The sequence below is a fragment of the Asparagus officinalis genome, chromosome 5, assembly GCF_001876935.1.
Source record: "Asparagus officinalis chromosome 5, Aspof.V1, whole genome shotgun sequence".
Classification (NCBI taxonomy): Eukaryota; Viridiplantae; Streptophyta; class Magnoliopsida; order Asparagales; family Asparagaceae; genus Asparagus; species Asparagus officinalis.
The window spans coordinates 90,493,283-90,514,237 of NC_033798.1; the positions used below are offsets into that span (position 1 = coordinate 90,493,283).

General features: G+C 38.0%; 1 protein-coding gene and 1 long non-coding RNA gene across 4 annotated transcripts in view; one reads left to right on the forward strand and one right to left on the reverse strand.

The window, feature by feature from the left end:
• The window catches only part of LOC109840118, a 16,653-nt gene extending 9,325 nt beyond the window's left edge, over window positions 1-7,328 (forward strand). For 2 of the 3 annotated variants that reach the window (XM_020408632.1, XM_020408633.1), the window contains exon 7: window positions 313-440. Coding sequence is in view for 1 of the 3 variants with exons in the window: in XM_020408631.1 (XP_020264220.1) it covers window positions 313-464; window positions 1,014-1,062 (201 nt within the window). In the remaining 2 variants the exon portion in view is untranslated. Of the gene's footprint in view, window positions 1-312; window positions 465-1,013; window positions 1,134-7,133 lie in introns of those variants that run through there. The other variant, XM_020408631.1, reaches the window with a different exon arrangement.
• LOC109840120 lies at window positions 3,811-5,905 on the reverse strand. The gene is made up of 2 exons (XR_002246805.1): window positions 5,770-5,905; window positions 3,811-4,346 (listed from the first exon to the last, which is right to left on the reverse strand). It is a non-coding gene; the product is annotated as an uncharacterized LOC109840120 (long non-coding RNA).

Consider the following 20,955-nt stretch of genomic DNA (forward strand, 5'->3'; position numbering starts at 1 on the left):
AAACAAAGTTGGAATGTACACAAAACAAAAAATTCCATATGCTCTTTGTTCTTTAATTCCGTGCAGTGATTCTAGTGCTTTACTTTGTTCTCTCATGTTATCAATTTTAGAAGTTCTGTTTGGTTTGCTTTTCCTTCTTATTAAACAAAGTTGGAATGTACACAAAACAAAAAATTCCATATGCTCTTTGTTCTTTAATTCCGTGCAGTGATTCTAGTGCTTTACTTTGTTCTCTCATGTTATCAATTTTAGAAGTTCTGTTTGGTTTGCTTTTCCTTCTTATTAAATTGTATATGATATATATTGGTGCAGGTGTATGCTTCAAATAAGGAAAGTACTATATCAGCTAGCTTGATACGTGGTTTGTGCGAAGTTATGTCAATGCAAAAGTATAGAGAAGAAGTAGACAGGAGATCACATTTAAAAGATGCAAGTAGCAGTCTACATCCAATTTTCTTGTCCAGGTTCTTGCTTCCAGAGATCTTTAGATGATATTGTTCTGTTAGCAGTTATATAGGAACTTCTGTAACATTTCAGATAAATCACTGCAACAATTCTTAATAAAACCCTATAGCAGGTGGATGATTTATTGTTGGAACAACATAATTGCAGATAAGACCGTCTAATTGTAGAACAGGTTTATTAGCCGAATGGCTAAAGTTTATGCATGTAAATGGATCAGATCATCAGTTGGATTATGGAGAGATGAGTTTGTGAATCATATGGTGCTTACACTTTTCTACTGGTGTTTTTTATTGTCTCTGTGTGTTTTCACTTTTTCTTGCTACAATAAAAATCTATTTTCTGAAGTGCCATTTTCCCCTTTCCTCTTTGCTTTGTACGTGTGTTTTTGTTTTTTGTTTGGGGCGCCTCTTTTTTTTGAGTGGGGGGGGGGAGGGCTGCTCTATTTCAGCCTTATGCGTCTTATCACCCACATAATTCATAGACTTTCTTTCTCCCATTTCCCCCCTTTTTGGGGCACTGCATATGTTCTAACATAATTATTTTTGCAGATGGATGTATGACGAACCAAAGAGCACCTTCCAATCCCTCACTGATTAGTATTACATTGCCTTTTCGGGCAAAGTCATCTGACCTACACATGGCTTTTTTTCCCTATGCAGTTCAAACAGGTACTATTTTCTATGATGTTCTGTATTCCTAATGAATAATTTTTATTTCCATATTAATAAACTAATAATAAAGATTTTGTGGACTATATGAGTTATGGGATGAATCTTCTTTTTGTTATCCATAATGATTTAGACCTACAAGTAGTTATTGAGCTTTATTTCAAGAGCAGTTGGAGGAATGATGAATGGTTAACAAAAATACTATTGTGAATTGGGCCTCTGAGCCCTGTGGCAAGTAGGGGTGGCAAACGGGTTGGGTCGGGTCATAATTGACCCGACCCCTATAAGTGTGACCCGACCCGACCCGTTTAATAAATGGGTCAATGCGATTTGACCCGTTTATTAAACGGGTTACCCGACCCGACCCATATAATCCGAACGACCCGTTTAGTAACTTATACCTTTTTTCCCAGCCAAAATACAACTTGTAATATACAAATAATAGAGCGAGAAAATTTTGTGACATTTAAGTGCAATTTAGAAGAAAGGGGCGTCACTCATTTTTCCTACAAACACTGACTACTGAGGATAAACATGAGAATTATAAATTGCAGTCTCAGACGCATGCTCCTCATTCAAAGCCAAAACCATAGAATCATAAATCTCTCCTAACTGGGGGAATTAGGTCAAAAGCTTACTCATGCAATCCCCTGCAGTTCTACCAGCGGGTAATTTGAGGGGGATTTCTTTTGAGCCGGTGAGATCTCGAGCCTTGGCCAAGAACAGGACTTTGATCTTGATCAAAGATGTCAAATTGTGGGGTTTAATAGGTTCATCAGCTTTATCTAAAATGGGAGTAACTAACTTTTTTGAAAATTTGTGGGGGGGGGGGGTTATGAGACCTAGAGATCGGAAATGGGGATTGGGAGGAGGGTTTACCTTCGGATTCTTTGAGCTGAGAGACAGAAGATAGACTCAACGATGTAAGGATGCACCGCTATTTTAGTTGGAATTTTTTTAACCGCTCGCCGGCGCTCGCCACTCGACGCCGCTTGCCTCCGTTTGCTCACCGTCACTCGTCATCACCTCTCTTCAATCGCCGCCCGCCGCCGCTCGCTGCTCGAGCTTAGTGATGGAAATCTAGGGCTTTTTTTCTCTCACTACAGCGGGTTATGAGGGATGAAGGTTCAGTCGGAGATTTTTGTGTTATACAGGTTTTTAGGTTGTGTATATGTTATACGGGTCAGGCGGGTCAGGTAGGTCAACCCATCTAATAAATGGGTTAGTAAGGGTTCACCCGTTTATGACCCGACCCATGTAACTCGACCTATACCCATTATAAACGGGTCGGGTCGGGTCGGGTCGGGTTGATGGGTTAGGTCATAAATTGCCACCCCTAGTGGCAAACTATGTAGCACGGACACGGATCCGACACGACCATCCGACACGCCGACACGAGGCAAATACTAAAAAATACATAGGATACGCGTTATCGACACATGTGTCCGACACGGACACGACACGATACGGCTTCATGTTATGTGTGTCCGTGCTTCATAGGTGGCAAGGCATCTGGCATAAAGATGATTCGATTGGATAGGAAGAATAAAATCATGGTAAATAAACACATTTAAAATGATGTTCGAAACCCATCCTCTTGGAAGTTGTTACTTCAATATTATCGGAATACTAGATTGTCCAAAAAGTTATACTGATGGGTTGTACATTATATATGAAGGAAACCTAATACTTGATGTAAGTAGAGAATAAAAAAGAACATGTAGTCTTTACCATGTTACTAGCACCACTGTAGTATTTTACCTTTTCACATTGTCGCACACATCATGCTGTATGCAGTGCTATAGATTGGCTAATCCTTTGTAAGTGGCATCTACAGTGCTGATATACTGTTTACTAACAGTGCTAATTTTATGAAAAGGTTATGACTTGTGATTCATTTGTCATCATGATTATCATTACTAGTACTCTATTTTTATCGATAAATTGGCCTCGGAAGTGTTCTGATATCTAGTTGGAATTAGGCTAAGAGGAAATTAGTCGTTAAACAATTAGATGGATATGGTTTAGAACCTAAATATTGTAATAAACACGATGGTTTTGTCCTCATGTCATCTCTCTGCCCTTTATCTATTTTAGCATCCCCCCCTCTCCTCTCTCTCTCTCTCTCTCTCTCTCTAATCTTTTCATCCTTTTCAGTCTTTGGAAAGTCATTGGGGTCTAGAGATGATTGCAAACCAAGTAGCAGCAATAAGTAATATTTTGTTTAGGCTGCGTTTGGGAACTTTGATTTGGATTTGGAAAGTTGATTTAAAATCAAGGGATTTTAAATTTAGGATTTGAAATCCATGATTTAAAAAATCTTTTGTTTGGATATCTTTATTAAATGAAAGGATTTGAAATCTTTGATTTCAAAATCTAGTGTTTGGGTACTTTATTATACATGAATTTGAATTTAAAATTGATGAAAATTTATTCTCTTAACCCATCTTGTTTACATCAAATGCAATGGAGATGTGTAAAATAGTAACAAAAAAACACAAATTTAGGTAATTTGATAGCTAAACTCATCTCTGATACTTTGCGAGGCCCCAGCAAACAGATAAAACACTTCATATAATAAGTATCTTTCAATTTTTTCCGTTAACGTACTTGGACATCACTTTGATATACTCTCCACTAGTATCTTTCACAAAGACATCCAATAAAAGAGCAAATGTACCAAACCACAAACCATCAGATGCCAATATATTGGAGTATACTATAAGCCACAATCATTCACCATAGAAGCAAACACCACAACAAGTGACAATGAGAAACAAAAAAGGTGAGACCAAAGCACAACCACCTTTACAATATATCAGCTCACCAATGCAAACACCAAAAATAAGAAACTTCACAAGAATCATTTGTCAACATACAAAAACAATTCCTTCTACTTCTGGCAATAAGCTCAGAGAACAGAGAAGGCCCAAATAACATCAAACCGAATCCAATATCCTTTTGTTTGACTTTAGCTAGAAATTAGTAAGTCCAAGGGTAAAACAGTCACAATTTTAACCCAAGGGCACATCTGCAACAATGTACACTACAGGGGTTGCAATTTAAAAACGATACCACAGAGAGTATATGCAATTAACCCTTACATATTAGCTACAATCATTCGACAAAGCAGCAAGCTATATCAAATGACAATGAGAACCGAAAAAGGTGAGACCAAAGCACAAGCACTCTCAGCACAATATCACGCTTGACCTGCAAAAAAAAGCCATAACGTTAGCATTAGAAAAGCCTGAGACTGCTTATGAGAAAAGCACACTGGATATGATCGTAAAAGGATTTGGACAAGAGAAACAATAGCACCTGGTGAGACAAGGCTACATAAGAAAAGGAGTAACTCGCATGAAAGCTATTGGAATAATATAGATTCACTTTACCTATCACCATAGATATACATCAAAGACAGGCATTAAGCCCTTTATTCATGGATAATTTTAATTTATGAAGCAAATACAGGATGAGGCTCCTATGTTTTTGTTGTTGACTTATGCTATCTTATCAGTAAATGAGCTGAGAGAAAGAATAAGTTTTAAGTGGAAAATGGAGAAGCTTCTGGATTTAAAGATTCAGAGTAGCAGGACCTGGGATGTTTGTAAGGTAACTTAATAAAAATTTGAGAATTTAAATGGTGGAGTTGAAGCCAAAGAAAGTATCAAAAGGCAAGTGTTTTTGCTTTCTGGTATCAATCAGAGTCATCCATAATTATGTTGATATTGTGGATATTTAGTGTGCAAGCCAAGATAGTTGAAGTGGAGTGGTTTTTGAAGTACGGTGTGACTTAGGACAGCCGCAAATTCCAAAATGACACTAAAGATTGCATAAATTCCAAAATTGGTTTTTTGATTTGCTGTTCATATCCATAGTAACACTCTGGGCTCTTGGAAAAGAATACTTGCATTGTCTTGTATTTATTTTTAATCTTGATTGTGAATGGCCTTATTTGTAGTCAAAACATCACTCATATTTGAGGGGACTTTAAGTCAGTCTAAAACATATTTGAGGGACTTTTCAACCTAATCCCATCTGTTTGACTTGCAATAGCAAGTTTTCAACAGTTCTATTCTCAATAAATGACATAATTTATCTTGAGAACTCATAAGTATAGATTATAATTGATAACAAATGCTAGTACTTTTAACTCCAGCTGGGGAGTTGAGCATGCATGATGGTTTCATACTAGTAACTATCAGATGTAAATGACCTATCACGATTCTAATTGATAACAAGTTTTTAAGACATTTATGCATGATATTAGGAATTCCCATTGTGGATGGAAAAGGCGAATTCCTAAGTTTGGATTCTATACATTTCCGCTACCTGATAGTCGTTAGGGTTGGACGTACGGTAATCTTTCTATCCAATTGACAAACTTGTTGAAACGCGTTCTTATGGAACATGAACGTGGATCTGGGTGTTTCTCTTCTTAACTTTTATTTTGTGAAAAAGTATGCTGGATATGTGTGTATATTTGTCACATATTTACATATATATCTCTTTCGACACCCAAGAACTCATATATTCAGTTTATTAACCCGATTACTCATCAAAACATGTAAGTTTCCTATGACCCAAAATAAGAAATCACGACATAACAAAATTAAAATAACAGTAAAATTACCTGCAATTGTTGACGGATGAGAAGGCAATCAGAAGAGCTTGAAGAAGTGCTCAATTTGCGGCTTGGAGTTCTTACTGAAAAGAAAAAAGCACACAAACCAGAATGATCAAAGAGTTCCCATCAGTACAATGGCACTTGCAGATTGTTCTATTGGCAAACATGGACGTTTAATATCTCTATAAATACAAATGATAGTTATAATGTAGAGCATCAGAATTAAGTTTTTGTGAAGATATAAAAATAACTTCTATGTGTATACTTTTACTTCACAGTGCAGTTTATCTACTTCTATGATCCATCTATATTCTTGTGAGCATCTTTCAATCTCCAATAATGACGTAATATGCAGCTGAATTCCCATCTTAATTTATTGAATTTGATTTGCGATTTTCTGCATAATGCCACTTCGCAAGACTATCTGGACTCAGAAAATTGGTCCTTAGGCTCTCAGCCTTAGAGGGTGGAGACTGGACATAATCCACTAAACCTATATAATCCAAATAATAACCTATTAAACATTTACAGGGGGGGAGAAACTTTATCGCTTTCTCGTCAAATTTACACAAAATCCTTCCGCAATAAAGAATAAAAGGCAAGAAATTCAAGAAAAACCCAAATATTAAGCAAAACTAAGCCAATAAACAGTCACTGGATCAAAAACCCTAAATTTCAAACGTAACGATAAAAAGGCAAAGATCAATAAAGTTAGGGTTTGTACGAGAAGGGGGATAACTTCCGGCGGTCTCGAACCACAGCTGAGCCTCCCAAGCTTCAGCAAACGACCCCTCTCTACTGAAATCGAAGTATCGAACAGCATCGAACTTGTAATCGAGATTGGTCCAGCAGGAGGGGGGAGGCGGCGGCGGGGGGAGGCGGAGAGGGGGAGATCGAAACCAGAGAGAGAGAGAGAGAGAAAGAGGGGATCGCGACTTGGTCCTCTTTGTTAAATGATCGGGTCGGGATTTGATAAATGACAAAGTGTGAGGTGGAATTTGAAATCAGTTGTTTTGGGCTTTTAAATTCCTCTTTGCTAAATTAATTGATTTAAAATCTAGGTCTAAATTAGAACCCAAACTAAATATTTGGATTTGAAATACCCTGGATTTTAAATCCAGGCCCAAATCCAAGTTCCCAAACACACCCTTAATGTTTTCTATTTTATTTTCAGTTCTCTTCCCTTTTGTAGTCAATGTGAAATATAATAGACTATTTCTGATACCTATTTTCAGTTCTCTTCCCTTTTGTAGTTAATGTGAAATATAATAGACTATTTCTGATACCTATGAATCATTCTTTCTGTTTTTACAGCTATGGCATTTTACCATTCTCTGCCTGATGCCTCTGTCCTGGTTTTTGTTAAACAGGTACAAGCTTAGGAGGAAGAAGTTAGTAGAGCTTGTGTACCACGTAGTTGTATACTATGTAGTTTTCGAGATTCAAATCCTTCTCTCAGATCCTCTCTGTAATCTAAATATTGGGACAATACTCATGTAATCAGTAATGTAATCACTTTCATCTTACTATTCTTCAATGAAATATCTTTTTGAGTTGATAAATCATGAGAAAGATGAAGATAGTTCGGCTTAGCAAACATCATTTTGTACCTACTTGAGCACAGTTAAAAGGCTTTGAATCACCTTTTTCTATTTAGTTTTGCTTGATTGATATAGATCATGAATCAACTGCTGTGGACCAGATCTTCTACGTGAGACTTTAGCAGAAAATTTGAACTTCAAATTCTTCTGAAAGTTGCGAACTCTATCTCACCATTTTTTCCAGTAGAGGGGAGTAATTTATATTTACTTTCTAATTACAGAAAATTTAGCCGCAGTAGTCTTGTTTGATCTTTGCGTGGTGCAAGTCAGATTGTTTAGAGCATGTATGATGATTGAAAAATGGTGCGATCGAAAAATAGTGCGGTGGATGAAACTGTTCCATGTCTATTGTTAATGATAGAAGAAATAGTGTAGTGGATGAAATTGTCCCATTTTATTATTGCTAGGAACGCAAATTGGACATATTATCTTCTTGGATTCGGACCAAACCATAACTTGAGTTTGAACATTTCAGCTTATAGAATATACTTCAAGTTTAAATAGGGGGAAAAAAACTAAAACACATCAAATGTGAAACGATACACCACCAGCGGGGGAGATAACTAATATCAGGACAATGGGTAACTGACTGGTGGTTGTTATCACCAACCTTAGGATTTTAGCTTCCCTCACTGATAACCAACAAATTTCAGCAACACCCAACGAAACAGAAACAAGAAATTATTTCAAACATACAAACCACTACACAAGCCACTTTTCTCTCCGATCAAGGCTTGATCTCAGAACTATCATCTCGGACGCTGCATCCAGCAGCAGCTGATCCAGCAGAAGCATCGATGGTGTTCCGGCACTCGGCTCTTATGGTCTTTATTGCTTCGTGGAGGCAGGAACGACACTGACCTTCAGAGGATGTCAATGAAGAGAAGCAATGTGCTGTCCCAAGCACTGACGGGTATGTTCTGTTGCCTCGGCAGTAGAAATGACGGTTCACAGGTGGGATGGTCTTCAGAAGGCTTTCGACGTTCTAGCCATAAGCGTCGCAATGCTTGAATGTGTTTGAGGTGCAGTCGAAGTCGAAGGATGTCTCTGTGGAAGCGCTGGAAGTACCTAACATAGCCACAATCAAACACGCAACTATTGCTTTTGCTAAAGTAGCCATTTCTCTCTCTCTCTCTCTCTGTCTTGGATACGTTTCTGATCTCTCTTGTTATGGTCTGTTGAAGCGATGATTTGATCGATCTAATATGAATAGACCTGATTAGTAGGAAAAACTCGGTCAGATAATTCCATTTGTCTGGAAATGGGTGAGTATTTCTTTCAATCGGTTAATTCTTCTTTCCTCTTGTGTCATAAGTTGACTGGCCAGCTAAAAATAATTTATTTGACTTTTTTTCTCTCTTTTTAAAAACCAGTTGGAATTCTAACTCTATCAGGAAGAGTTTTAATGTGAACTAAACCTGAAATATTTCATTTTTTTCCTGAAACCTCAAAGTTTTCATTTACTATGTACACTGAGATATCTATATTTTCTCCAATTAGGTGGTAATTATATAGGGTCCAATTCTCTCTAACACTTGAAACGGATGAGATCATGCCACTCAGGATTTCTATTGTTATCTTGAAAACCACTTTGCTCTTGAAAACTTATATTAGTCTTAAAATCCACTGTTAGTCAAAACCTCTATTTGTGAAATTGGAATCTTTTTAGGTTGTGTGAGAACTTATCAAGGAGAATTGAGACAGAATCAAATGTTCTTTCAATTAGTAGTATACAGTTTATCATATGAATCAGGATAAAGCCTGACTGTAATATTTTTCAGGTTTATAAAAGAAAGGATCCCCTTCGAGGCATATCTTTAATTGACCGAGTCAAATCGTATATCGCAATTCTATTTTATGATTTTCCTGTACTAAGTGATGTTAGTTTTGATCAGGTAAACCTGTATATGTTACATGTCGTCATAAGTTGTTTCCTGTAATACATTCGGCACTTCTTATTTGTTGTTCTCTTGTCTTCTGATATTAGTTGAACATATTGCTGGAACAAGGCATGCATTATAGAATCAGGTATCGAATTTTTTTTTAATTCGTCAGGCTGTCCATTACGATTTCTTAAAGCCTAGAACAAGTATCCACTCTTTTTAACTTTGTATCAAACATTAAGCCTTGAGCAGGTCAGATGAGGAGTCTTTTCTGCTTGCTAGTTTCAATTTTCTAAAAGAATTCAAGTGTTCTCAGGCTCAAGACAAGATCAGGCTTTTCTCAACAACAACAACAACAACAAAAAGTTTATTTTTGGAACCTGAAGCTTCAAGCTGGATATATAGCTTTAAAAGGTCCAAGTTGTGACCAACTTAAAAAATTGCATGAGAGTGCCATGTAGATTATGCTTAGTACTAGTTGTTACCCATGCGATGCACTTAAATTAATATTGTTATATGTATATTAGAATTTCGGGGAAGGAGAGAAGACAAAAGTAAGACTTTTTGAATTGTGAGAATAAAATCAATGATTTTGTAGGGAATTGAAAGATAAAGAATAGAAATTCCCAAGATATGTAGGATAGTCGATTAATATGAAAGGGTGGAAATAAAGATATATAGTTATTAAATTTTAGAGCTATTAGAATATGCCAAGTGGCAAAAATATGCAATCAGGTTTTTGTTTCATTGGTATAGTATTGATTGATTGATTGATTGAGGTGAAGCGTGAAATTTTTATCTTTTTAAAAACATGACTCTCAATATCCGATTCTTGAGAATGTTGCATAATTGACGAGGCAAGCATTTGCCATGATGTTCATGTACTAATAGAGCTGAACATTCATGATTCTGTAAGCTGTAAATTTAGCGACAAAAAGCCAATTTGGTTTTTTTTTTATTTTTATTTTTTTTTGACCCTCACACTAGTCCATGTTACTAGTTGAATAAAATTCTGGCTTGCAAGATTATAAATCACATATTCATTCTTCCCCGAGTAACTCTCCAAGGCCTTGTCCGATTACAATTTTTAAATAACGAATTCAATTGGCATTATCTCAAAATCTGAATCGAAGTGCAAAACTGAAAGGTGCTTGAGAGTGGGAGTATCTTGTGCTCTTTCAGTTGATCTCATGACTAAAGAGAGAATCCTTATTATTTCATTTCGAAACAAATATCCGATTTCATTTACTCAAGTCAGAATGATCAGGACTCTTTAAGTACCCTCAAAGCTAGTTCTCTGCTTATTGACTATCCAAATGAATTATTAGCCCCTCCCTCAGCTGGTTAATTTCATCCGCAGGAGGAACATGGAGGAAGATACTACAAGGAACTTGTGTGCATGGCATAATTCTGAATGCTCGATCTTTTTTTTCTTCTTCTTATTTTGGCTGATGAGAACCCAATTAGCTATTTTTTTTCATAATTAAACAATATGCCATTTTACCTCGGACCAGAATTTTCCACAGACAATCATTTATCCAGCTGAATTCCGACTAAAAATAGCTCAAACGTGCATTTCGGATAATTCTTTTCTTTTCCTGAAGAAATGCAGTTCGGTTCGTCTTTACTTGTAAATTAAATGAAACTTGGGTAACAAAAGCACAAGAACACGGACATTATTAAAGATAAGTGATACTAGGAAATAACTCGCAACTGTCATCACCGACCTTATGACTCGAACATCACCAAGCAACAAATGAATCAAATACACCGATAACAAACTAAAACAAGGACTCGGAAAACCAATTACTTAACAGACAGAATCAAGAAATTATTCCAAACACACGAGAATTTCTTCTCTTCCATCAAGGCTTAATCTTAGAACTAGCATATCGAATGTTGCAACCAGCAGCGGCCGAACCAGCAGAGGCACCAACAGTGTTCCAGCACTCACCTCTTATAGTCTTTATCGCTTTGTGGAGGCAAGAAGCACATGCAGCTTCAGAGGATGTCAATGAAGAGAAACAATGTGCAGTCCCAAACACTGACGGATACGTTCTGTTGGCTCGGTGGTAGAAATGGCCATTCACTGGCGTGATTGTTTTAAGCTCTTCCAGAAGACTTTCGACATTCTGGCCATAAGCATCACCGTGCTTGAATGTTTTTGAGGTGCAGTCGAAGTCGAAGGACATCTCTGTGGAGGCACAGAAAGATCCGAGTGTTGCGACAATCAAGCATACAACTACTGCTTTTGCTAAGGCAGCCATATCTCTCTCTGACTTTGATTTGCTTACGATCTCTCTTAATGTTTTTGTCTGTTGGAGAGACGAGACTGACTGCCTGCTATAAATAGATTTCAATGGTGTTAATGGCCAAGTCGGAAAGCTCCATTTGTCCGAAACTGCTTGGTTTTTTCTTTACTTTCGGCCTATTTTCTTCTTTGCGAAATATGGGAACAGGGGAATAGAATAAGATGACTGGCCGGCTACAATAATACATTTGGAAGTTTACCTTTTCAATTTATGATAGGAAACAGTCTGCATTATATCATTTGTTGGTGAAATAGTTCTGTTCTGAAACCTGAAAATTTCCAACTTTTTCGGTAACTAACTAACAGAATGGAATAAAGTAAATAATCAATTATGTTCTTCAATTTGCACTATGGCAGTTAATTTTATCAGATGAATCAGGAAAGAGCCGGATAGTTTTTCATATGTATAAAGAAATTATCTCCTTCAAGACATATCTTTAAATTAATGACTGAGTCAAATTCTCAATTATAATTTCATTTTTTGATACCGCAGATGACTTCGTATTTGCGTCATGAAAGTGATTGCCGGTAATACATTTGGCAATTCTCGTATGTTTTGTTCTTTCTTTCCGTCGTCTTCTTATAGCGTTTGAATGTAACTCCGGAATAAATGAAAAGTTCTCTAAATTTGTCTGGCTGTCCATTATGATTTCTTAAAACAATTCCGGCTCTTCACTCTCTTCAACATTTCAATCCAAAATAAGCTTTGCCCAGGTTTCCCAAGGCTTTTTCTGCATGTTAGTTGTATTTTTTTTTTTCCTGATGGTTTTGACCTCCTCTCCTGATTTTTAATGGTATATGTGGAGTAAATGTTGATATATGAGAGTGGCTCTTGTACTACTACTTGTTAATTTGTGAAGGGTGGTAGATACTAGGAAATATTTTATTACTAGAAATATTTTATTATTATTTCTTTAGTATCATAACAGTCAATACTCTCTCTAATACAAATACAAATAACATTTCTACTGCAAACTATTATACTACTACACTCTTTTATAATGCTTAGGATGCTTTACAAGGTGAAGTTAGGGAGTTATTTATAGGCCTAAATTTGTGGTAGGTAAATACTTTTGGTAGGAAGGTGAACATTGTTACCCCAATCACAATAACGTATCAAGGTCGGTAATGATTTCCAACACTCCTCCTTAGCACCGACTTCTCTATCCATGAGTTTAAGAATTCTAAGTTCTTCTTTTAGTGCTTGGATTTCCTCTTTCACCGCTTATCTTCAATTTTATTTCCATATGCTTCCTTGAAAGTAGATGACTCCTTCACATCTTCTATCATGACAATATTAGTGTACTATGCATTTGGTATCCTTGGTCTGGTTGATCTTCAAACTGTGACGCATCTGTTTTCGCACAAGGCTGCAGTCCAAGGTGAACCGAAGGATGTCAAACATGTCATGCACCCACACAGTGCAATAACACATTTCACCATCACAGTAATATCTCTCTAGTGGAATCAATAAAAGACAGTGCAGGTACAAGCAGATATAAAAGAGATGAAAGCGGATATAAAAGAGATGAAAGCAGATATAAAAGAGATGAAAGTAGGGAATAAAACATAAGAAATAAATGATCAATATCAGAAGTAATCAAGTCTCAATAGGCATAGAAGAAAATACGTCCAACAATCTGATACAAATGATCAATAATCTCAACTACAAGAGTCAACTAAAAATACATAGGTTCTCAGCTCTCAGAATGAAATGCAAGTCTATAATCAACTAAAATCAAAACTAATCAACTGTGGAGTAAAAACTACTATAAACAAATAATGGCGACTATGCTGAAATTCTGTCAACCTACGGCTCTCCGTAACTCTGATCCGCTGCCTGAAAAGAATGGAAATCAATAGCGTCAGAGCGCTAGCAAGATCATCTCCATCCGCCCCCAGGGGAAGGGCTACTAAATATGATGGATGCTCTACCTATAAGTGCATAGTCTACCTAAATCATGTTACCATGTACTACATGGAATTTATATGTAGAAATCCACAACACGAGACTGGTACGTCGAGCGAAATAATCCAAACAAGGAAACCCTCATGTATATACCATGTGCCTCAAGTTATGAGTTTCTAAATATAAATTCTAACTAGGAATAAAATAGTAAAGAAGAACAATACCAGAAAGAAATGTAACAATCATCCCCATAAATATCATTCAACTCCCCATACTACCCTTAATGGACAAAGCAGATACCAATACACAATCCAGTGTACTAACGATGTGAAGTGTCTCCATAATAATTCGTATCAAAGGAAATTCAATCGTCATCTGCGACTCAGGTTATCATTAAGCTTATAAGATCACCATTCTATAAAATTCTTTAACTCATCGCACCCCCGTGCGGATCAACAAATAGGTATATCAACCCCTGCGCATAACCATATGCAAACAAAATACAGGTTCAACGACCTCTGCGCACGCTCGTGTGGATACAAAAGTGTATACGGGAGTGAAGGCCATCGCGGTCTCATTGTGGTATACTGACAAACACACTTAGAGTGTAGTCCATCTGTGGTCTCATTGTGGGCACCAACTAACCCCACACAACATTCGTAACAATAACTAACTGTAATAATCGTTCCTCGTAGACTACTCCCAACTAGGGATTTGTACGTACTCATACTCACATGTGTACTCCTCAAAATATGCGTAAATATCAACATACAAGTTGCACTACACGTTCGCAAAACGAACCCACGTGTAAAGAAAACAAAACTCACAAACTGAGCATGATCAGTCGACCGACAAGGAGCTTCGGTCAACTGATCCACTCATGATCAGTCGACCGATCAGACCGAAATTTTATAGGTTTGGGTTTTTACTTGTTTTTCTTCAAAGCTCAGATTTTTATTAATATATTTGATTTAGAACTCATGAATACTTGACAAAATATTTATTTAAGCAAGATAAGATCATGTAGATTCAACAATCTAGGGTTTAACATTGAATAATTCAATTCTCTTATTTAACTTGTTAAACTAAGGTATTTAGACCAAATTAAAACATAATTAACATGTTAAAACAATGCTAATGATCATGATCATCAAATACAAATTTATTCTAACGTTCTTTCATTGATTTAAGATTTAAACATCATAAATTAAGCATTTAACATTCAAGTAAACCCTAAACATGAGACTAATCATGATTATCACTTAATTACTTGATTTTTAATTAAGGAGAGGTTTGGAGGGAGGTGATCTTGACTCAAACATCGTGCTACAACTCCCAAACACACACGAGCACAGTCCTCCTTCACCAAGATCGTGGATCTCGCCCTTTTCTCGATACTCGCCTCACGAAGTTTTCCTAAAATCACAAAAGGGTTTTGAGAGAGAAGGAGGGAGGCTGCTAGGGTTTAGAAGTTCTGATAAAAGAGAGATTTTCATGGTAAAAATGTATTTATATAGGAACAAACCCAAAATAGAACCAAAACCCGATCCAAGTAAAAACTGGATTTTAGCCCGTTGGTCGACTCATGTCTGCCTCTAGTCGACTGATAACCTCTCGTCGCTCAACTGATGGTAACCACTAGTCGACTGAATAGAGGCTATTTCCAGCTTTCAGTTTATGTGCATGTTTGCGTGATTCACTCGTTTTTTGTGCATGTTTAACACTTGTATACTCTCATATATACTCTTTATTGATCTCATATCAATTGTTAACATAATCATTCATCCATAAATGCTGTTTATCATAATTAAAACTCATTTATCTGTATAAATTACAATATTTTCAAATTTTACGAGGTTTTATATTCACCCCCTTAAAAGAATTTTTTCCTCAAAATTTCACAATCGTATCTTAGAGATTAATAATACGAGAAAAGCACGTTGAGGGAATAATCTAGATAATGAAACCCTCTCGTGCACATCTCGTATTATTAGTCCCCAGATATGAATTACAAGAAATCATTTACAGTTAACTACCAAGAATGCAAATACTCCCACTTAACCCTTAATTAAACAGAACTAGTACATCGGGCGAAAAATCCAAACAAGGAACTCCCTATATATATATCATATGTTCCGAGTGATTAGGAGCTAAGTGTCAATACCCTCATTCCAGCATTAAATGTAAATATGGCTATATAAATAACATGAATCACAAATAAATCATACCTAATCATTTTACCTGCTCAAACAGGTGAGGGTAGTCGCGACGCATGTCTCCTCGCGCTCCCAAGAAGCCTCCTCAGCTCCTTTCCGGTTCCACTGGACCTTCTCTAAAGGAATCACCTTATTTCTAAGCTTCTTATCCTCCTTGGCAAGGATGCAAACTAGAATCTCAATAGTGGTCAAATCAGCCTCGAGCTCTAACTCTGGTGTATCAATCACCCTCTGCTGCTCCTCATCGCGTAAATACTTCTTGAGCATAGAAACGTGAAAAACATCGTGTATACCCAACATCAATGCTGGAAGATCTAGCCTATATGATACGGCTCTAACGCGCTCAACAATCTTGAATGGACCAACATACCTTGGGGCAAGTTTTACTCGTCTGCCAAATCGCTGAACATCCTTCATCGGTGACATCTTCAACATAACATGATCTCCAATCTGAAACTCTAAAGGTCGTCGCCTGTGATCTGCGTAGCTCTTTTGCCGACTCTGAGAGATAAGAATACACTCTTGAATCAACGCTACCTTCTCCGTAGTCTTCTCACAAGTTCTAGCCCAAGTAATAAGTTGTCCTCCGGATCTGCCCAACAAATCGGGGACCTACAAGGCCTCCTATATAACACCTCATACGGTACCATACCTATCATCACCTAATAGTTGTTATTGTAGGAGAACTCGATCAATGGAATATGATCCTCTCAGCTACCCTGAAAATCAATGACATATGCCCGCAACATATCCTCCAACACCTGGTTCACTCTCTCTGTTTGCCAATCTGTCTGCGGGTGGAAGACACTGCTATATGACAACTGGCCGCCGAATGAATTCTAGAAGCTCTTCTAGAAATGAGATGTGAAAACTGACCCACGATCCGACACAATCGTCTCTGGAACTCCGTGCAATCGAACTATCTCTCGGATAAAAATCCTCCCACAAGTCTCCGCCATATAAGTTATATTCACCGGTAGGAAATACGCCGACTTTGTCAACTGATCAACTATCACCCAAATCCAATCATTCCCCTTGCTTGACCTCGGTAATCCCATAATAATAAAATTCATAGAAATATCTGTCCACTTCTACTCAGGAATGAGTAAAGGTTGTAGGCTGGTCTCTGATATTCTGCTTTCATTTGCTGATAGGTAAAACACTTAGCCACATACTCCGCAATTTCCCAACACATGCCACTCCACCAAAAATGCATCTTCAGGTCCTTGTACATTTTGGTTATGCCTGGATGCACGGTGTACCTAGTGCGATGTGCCTCATCAAATAAATCCTTCTTCAACTGCAGATTATTCAGCATGACTAACCGGCCCTTCATTCGAAGGCCCCTATCTACTCCAATGGTCTAATCAGTTTTGGGCTCTTTGAAAATCTTTCCCTTTTAGGTTTGGATCCAAGATTCCTCCAACTGAGCACTGACCACTCTATCAGCTCATGATGACTGCACAGCCAAAGCTCTCAAAAATGCGCTGCTCCCACCAATCAATTTCTGGTCTAAAATTAAACTGGCTAAGAGTGTAAAGGTCTCGGTATAATTGATATGGGTGTATCTCCTCTTCGGAACTTAGCGATCCTCATGGGAGCTTGAGGATAGATGATTCTCATGGTAACTTAAGAATAGAGATGTAAAACAGCACAGTAGAACGCAAGTCGAAGTGTGGAACGAGACAACGAATCGAAGAATCGAAGCATCCAGTTTTTAGCCCGTAAGTCGACTCATACATGCACATGAGTCGACTCATCAGGTTGAGTCGACTCATGTCTGTCATGAGTTGACTCATGAAGCCCAACCGTTTGTCAGAAGTTTCTGACCAGTCGACTCATGACTGTCATGAGTCGACTCACGAAACCCAGCCGTTTTGTGTCAGAAGTTTCTGACCAGTCGACTCATGACTGTCATGAGTCGACTCACGAAACCCAGCCGTTTTGTTAGAAGTTTCTGATCAGTCGACTCATGATTGTCATGAGTTGACCCATGTGTCATGAGTCGACTCATATATGCACAAGAGTCGACTCATTGATGGTTTCCTGGTTCATTTAGGTTTCTGTTTGCACGAATTCCTGTGGGGTTTGGGCTTGGTTATTTACCATTTCGCCATCCGCATTGTTACACGTATATAAGGAATTGTTTTAGGGTTTTAAAACAATCAAGAGAGATTAGATTATATTTGAGAATTGAGAGAGATTGTTCTTCAATTCTAGTGAGATTGTAAGAGATTGTAAACTATTTAATTCTTATAATCTAGAGAAGGGATTTTCCATTGCCACCACTGAATTATCCTTGTGTTCTTGTTATTTTCTTCTCAACCACCTTTGATAATTCCGTGATCGAAGGTGCTCGCACGTCAACTCGTATCAATAATGAACAATCTCAAAGTTGAAATCTGATGACGACGCTTCCTACTCAACACGTCTGCTATAACGTTTGCCTTCTCCGGATGATACTGAAGCACAAACTCATAATCCTTGGTGAACTCGACCGATCGCTGCTGCCTCTGGTTTAGTTTCTTCTGGGAGAAAAGATACTTCAGACATTGTTGGTCCGTGAACAGGTCAAATTGTACTCCATAAAGGTAATGTCTTCATGTCTTTAGTGCGAAGACCACTGGTGCTAATTCCAAGTCATGTGTGAGATAGTTCTGCTCATGAGTCCTCAACTGCCTCAAAATGTAAGTTACTACTCTCTGGGTCTGCATCAAAATACCCCTAGACCTGATAATTATGCATCCATGTAGACAACAAAAGTCTTATCATTGCTCGGGATGATTAACACCAGCGTTGTAGTTAACTTAATCTTCAAAGTCTCAAAGGCCTTCTAGTACTTTCGGTCCCAAACAAACTGTACATCCTTCTTCATCAGGCGTGTCAGTGGCATGGCAATCTTCGAGAAGTCCTGGATGAACTTCCTGTAATAGCCGACCAGACCAAAAAAGCTACGAATCTCTGTAATGGTCTTCGGTGGCTTCCAATCAAGTACTGCCTATACCTTAGCTGGATCTATAACAATGCCCTCCTTGCTGATAACATGTCCTAAAAATCTAACCTCAGATAACCAAAACTCGTACTTACTGAACTTACCATATAACAGGTGCTCTCGTAAAGTCTGCAACGTCAATCGTAGATGTTGCTCATGCTCGGTCTCTGATCACGAGTAAATAAGGATGTCGTCTATAAACACAATCACAAACTGGTCCAAGTATGGATGAAAAACCCGATTCATCAAATACATGAATACCGTGGGTGCATTGGTTCCAAACGGCATGACAAGAAACTCAAAAGACCCATATCAAGTTAGAAAAACAGTCTTAGGAATATCCATCTCCCGAACCCGTAATTGATGATAACCAGAACGAAGATCAATCTTTGAGAAATACTACGCTCCCTGTAACTGGTCGAATAAGTCATCAATTCTTGGTAGTGGATACCTATTCCGGATAGTGACCGTATTAAACTTGCGATAATCTATACATAAACACATACTGTTATCGTTCTTTTTCATGAAGAGGACGGGTAATTCCCACAAAGAATGACTCCAGTGAATAAAACTTGGAGATAATAGCTCATCCAACTGAGTCTATAGCTCCCTCATCTCGATAGGCACCATGCGATAAGGTGCTCGGTATATCGGAGTTGTGCCTGGCTGCAACTCGATACAAAACTCAATCTCTCTTATTAGAGGCAATCCTGGTATGTCCTGAAAGACATTCTGATACTCTGAGACTACTCGTGTCTCACTCAAATCGGCACCCCGATCCGCATCATCACTTTCTCGACGTAGGCTAGAAATAACTTCGCAAACTGATTGCCCCGTGAGGTCGCTACAACTAACCCAGTACCATCGAATGCTCGCAAGCTGACTGTCTTCACAAAACAATCGATACTAATATGGTAGGAAGATAATAAATCCATACCAAGAATCACATCGAACTCGGACATAAGTGTAGGCGTCTAAAAATACTGATAGATATCCAAACACAGCTCAAGACAAAGAGAAGACAACGAGTGTCATTTTCTAAGTCAGAGGAGATTTTCAAAAACCAAAATAAGCAAAGGAACAGATGAAATAACATGGAAGAACAATCCACACAAAGATACACTGACGCGCATAGGCACGACAGTGTAAACTGATGTGCATAGGCGCGACAGTGTAAATTGACGCGCATACGCACGACAGTGGAAGATAACGCGCAGGCTTTAGAGCATCTTCTTATGATTTGCTGATAGTTTTTGACACCTTTGTGGGGTCCACGTGGCATCATAACAAAAAGAGAACGTGCACTGATGTGGAGGGAAAGTTACACGTTGAGAAAATGATATTTCGTGGGTTTAAAGTCGTGGGAGAGCAGTTACAAATTGTGCTGAACGTGGCTGGAACTGTGCTTTAGCCGCGGTAGTGGCAGAACTGTTTCTTCAGCCGCGGCAGTGGCGACTGCCGCGCCCAAAGAAAACGTGGTTGGTCAGTTATTGTGCCCTCATTTCAACAGTTATGCATCTATATCCCTATAAATACCTCCCTATACACGAAAAAAAGGACAGAGAGCAGAATTAGAGCATAGAGACTTGAGCTTTTAGCAATTTTGAGCAAGAGAGAGAGTCTTCATCTTTCAAAACAAACACTTTTACGAAGCTTTTTGTGATTCCTAGAGATTTAAGCTCAGACTTAATCTTTGGAAGAGTGATCATCTTACATCGATAAGATATTCGCTTAAGGTTTTTATTTTGATAAATGAAAAAGAATATTCAAAAGCCTTCACGGTTCAATCAGAATCTTATGAATCGGTGGTCCACGGACTAACGCACCCCTGACACAGGCAAAATCCCCACAAAAACAGGAGTTGATAAACGATTCCTATGTTATTTTCTAGAGAGTTGTAATTTTCTTATTTTGTTGTGTAATTCATTGTAAGCAATTAAAGTTTTAATAGATTCTATTTTAAAATCAACTTTCGACGAAAACAAACTGGCGACCACAGTGGGAGCCAACGGTCTCGCTGCCGAGACCGTAGTGTCGCAGCCAATCAAGATAATGGTTAACGAAGAGATCGAATATGAATTCGATCAAACGAAATTTGAGGAGTATTTGTTATCCTCATCCTCAAAATCTTCCTCGCCTCGCAAATATAGGAAGAATTTATCTTCTAGAAAGGTTTTCCAGTCTTCAACTCCGATGAAGGCCACGGGTGAAGATTCTCGCTCAATCAACACCTCTGCTCCAAATGACTCTCTTCTAGTTATGGAGTCATTAAATCAAAGC